Source organism: Buceros rhinoceros, unplaced genomic scaffold (assembly GCF_000710305.1).
Source record: "Buceros rhinoceros silvestris isolate BGI_N320 unplaced genomic scaffold, ASM71030v1 scaffold15855, whole genome shotgun sequence".
Lineage (NCBI taxonomy): Eukaryota > Metazoa > Chordata > Aves > Bucerotiformes > Bucerotidae > Buceros > Buceros rhinoceros.
This window is the reverse complement of record NW_010413547.1, coordinates 6,007-7,947: the sequence shown is the minus strand read 5'-3', so window position 1 is coordinate 7,947 and position 1,941 is coordinate 6,007. Positions and strand designations below refer to the sequence as shown.

Below are 1,941 nucleotides of genomic sequence, written 5' to 3'. Positions count from 1 at the left end.
AAGCGGCGATGAGGGGACCAGCCCCCCCCCTCATTTAAGGCTGCATTTTAGGATTTTTTTTTTTTTGCATTCTCTTCTAAATTTTCCATTTAATTTGTCCATTTGTTTCTGGTTTATATTCAGGGACTGGGATAAAACAGAGCAGTTCCAGCTGTCCCCAGAGGGTGTCTCTCAAAAGCAAACACACACACACCCCCCCACACACGCCCCTCCACAAGCTCCAAACCCCTCAGCAATTCCCGCTCCTTGTGCTCCAGTCACCTCAGAACAACCCGGGGTGAACTGACTGAAGGGTTTGTCCTTCTCCTGCACTCGTACCATGTCAGGAACAGCCGCAGTGGCTGTCTCGCCCAGTGCTGCCCTCGCCCCTTCTCCCACCCCGCTCGGCAGCTGTCAGGCTGACAGTCGTAAGCGAGGCGTACGACAGCACGCTGCTGCCGAACACGCTGCCCAGCACCAGCGACTGGGCAGGTGAAGCACCGCGCTGTGCAAAATCCTTCTGTCCCAGTTTTCCGGGACGACCGAGGCCACCGCTCCGGAGTCACAACTCCACCACCATCAACCCCTGCCCTGCCAGCCCCGCGCACGGTGCCAACGTCTCGGGGGTGAGAGTGTCTCCACACACACACACAGCTCTTCCCTGGGCGCTGGGGGCATGATCCCCGAAAGGAGGTGGGTCTCCGCCAGCTGCCTCACGGGCTAACGGCCGGCAGTGCCCTGTCCTTCCTGTGTGCCACCAGCAGGGCAGGAGGGCATCACCGTAAATTACCTTCACAGTGTGGTCGTCGGCAGCAGAGGCCAACCACTTTCCATCAGGACTAAAGCGGAGACATCGAACTGCCTCTGTGTGACCCTGAAGGGAGAAAACACACGGAGTGCGTTGTTGGGGGCTTTTTCCTTCCTTTAGAGGAAATTCTGGCTTTTGCCTGTCAATCCTATACAATAAAACAAAATAAAATCCAGTGTCTGTGTCACAGAGCCCACGGCCCGCAGAACACTAAGCTCTACACTCAAGAGCTCACCCATCCACTCGTAACAGGTTAACCTCTCTCGTCCAGACGTTCCTGGCGACCGTTTAAGTACGGTAAACACAGATCTGGCTTCATGAATATCAACCAGTTTTAAATGACACAGACTCATGAGTGGTCAGATGGAAGTGCTGTGCCATGAAGGTGGTTTGTAAGTGGAATTAACGCAGAGGAAGTTCTCCAGGCAGAAAGAGGCCCCAGGAACTGAACCATCGGGGTGTAGCAGGGACTGGCATGGCGATATTGGCCACTCAGGGGAGCTCCCCATCGCCTGTAGGACACTGACTCCTACGACACCCGTGTCACACTCCCCTGCAGCTCACTGGGGCCTGCAGAGGTTTGCCAGCCCACTTCAGAAATCGCATCTGCATGCTGGGCGACGAGGAAGTTAATTGTCCGGCATTACGCCCAGGTTTGCTCACAAGCCCTCCACGGGAACCTCTCTCCCCTCCTCGTCTGACAACCAGTGAAGCACTTTACCTTGCACCTGAAGACGCAGCCTTTCCGCCTGACATCCCAGAGCTACAGGAGGAAAAGCAAACAGAAGACGTGCTTAGAGCAGCATGGGGCAGCCCAAGAGCCCCAGCAGAACGAGGGCCCGCCTTGCCACCGAGGCACCGCGGGGCTGCCGACCCCCCGCTTGCTGCAGGGTATTTCCTGACCTAACTCCCCAGCTGAGAGCCTCCCCTGCCAGGTAACTCTGTCTATAGAAGCTCAGCTCCTACGGCCTGATACCAGCTGGTGACAGCGACACCAGCGATCGGGACACCTGGGCTGGCTGACACCAGGCCTCAGCTGGCACCTCACTGGGAGCCACATTCCACAGCGGAGGAGTCACGCTCCTGAGCTACCGCTGTCAAAACACTGGCAGCAATTTCCCAAGCGCTGGCGCACACGCACCTGCCCACGCGCA

At 57.1% G+C, this 1,941-nt stretch overlaps 1 protein-coding gene across 1 annotated transcript in view; it reads right to left on the bottom strand.

Annotated features, from left to right (window-relative positions):
* Window positions 1-1,941, bottom strand: part of KATNB1 (katanin p80 (WD repeat containing) subunit B 1) — a gene marked incomplete at its 3' end in the record, with an annotated part of 12,428 nt that overhangs the window by 5,489 nt on the left and 4,998 nt on the right. Inside the window, exons 6-7 of the mRNA XM_010136792.1 lie at window positions 1,509-1,550; window positions 770-853 (exon numbers count right to left, since the gene is read on the bottom strand). Coding sequence (XP_010135094.1) covers window positions 770-853; window positions 1,509-1,550 — 126 coding nt within the window. The remainder of the gene's footprint in view (window positions 1-769; window positions 854-1,508; window positions 1,551-1,941) is intronic.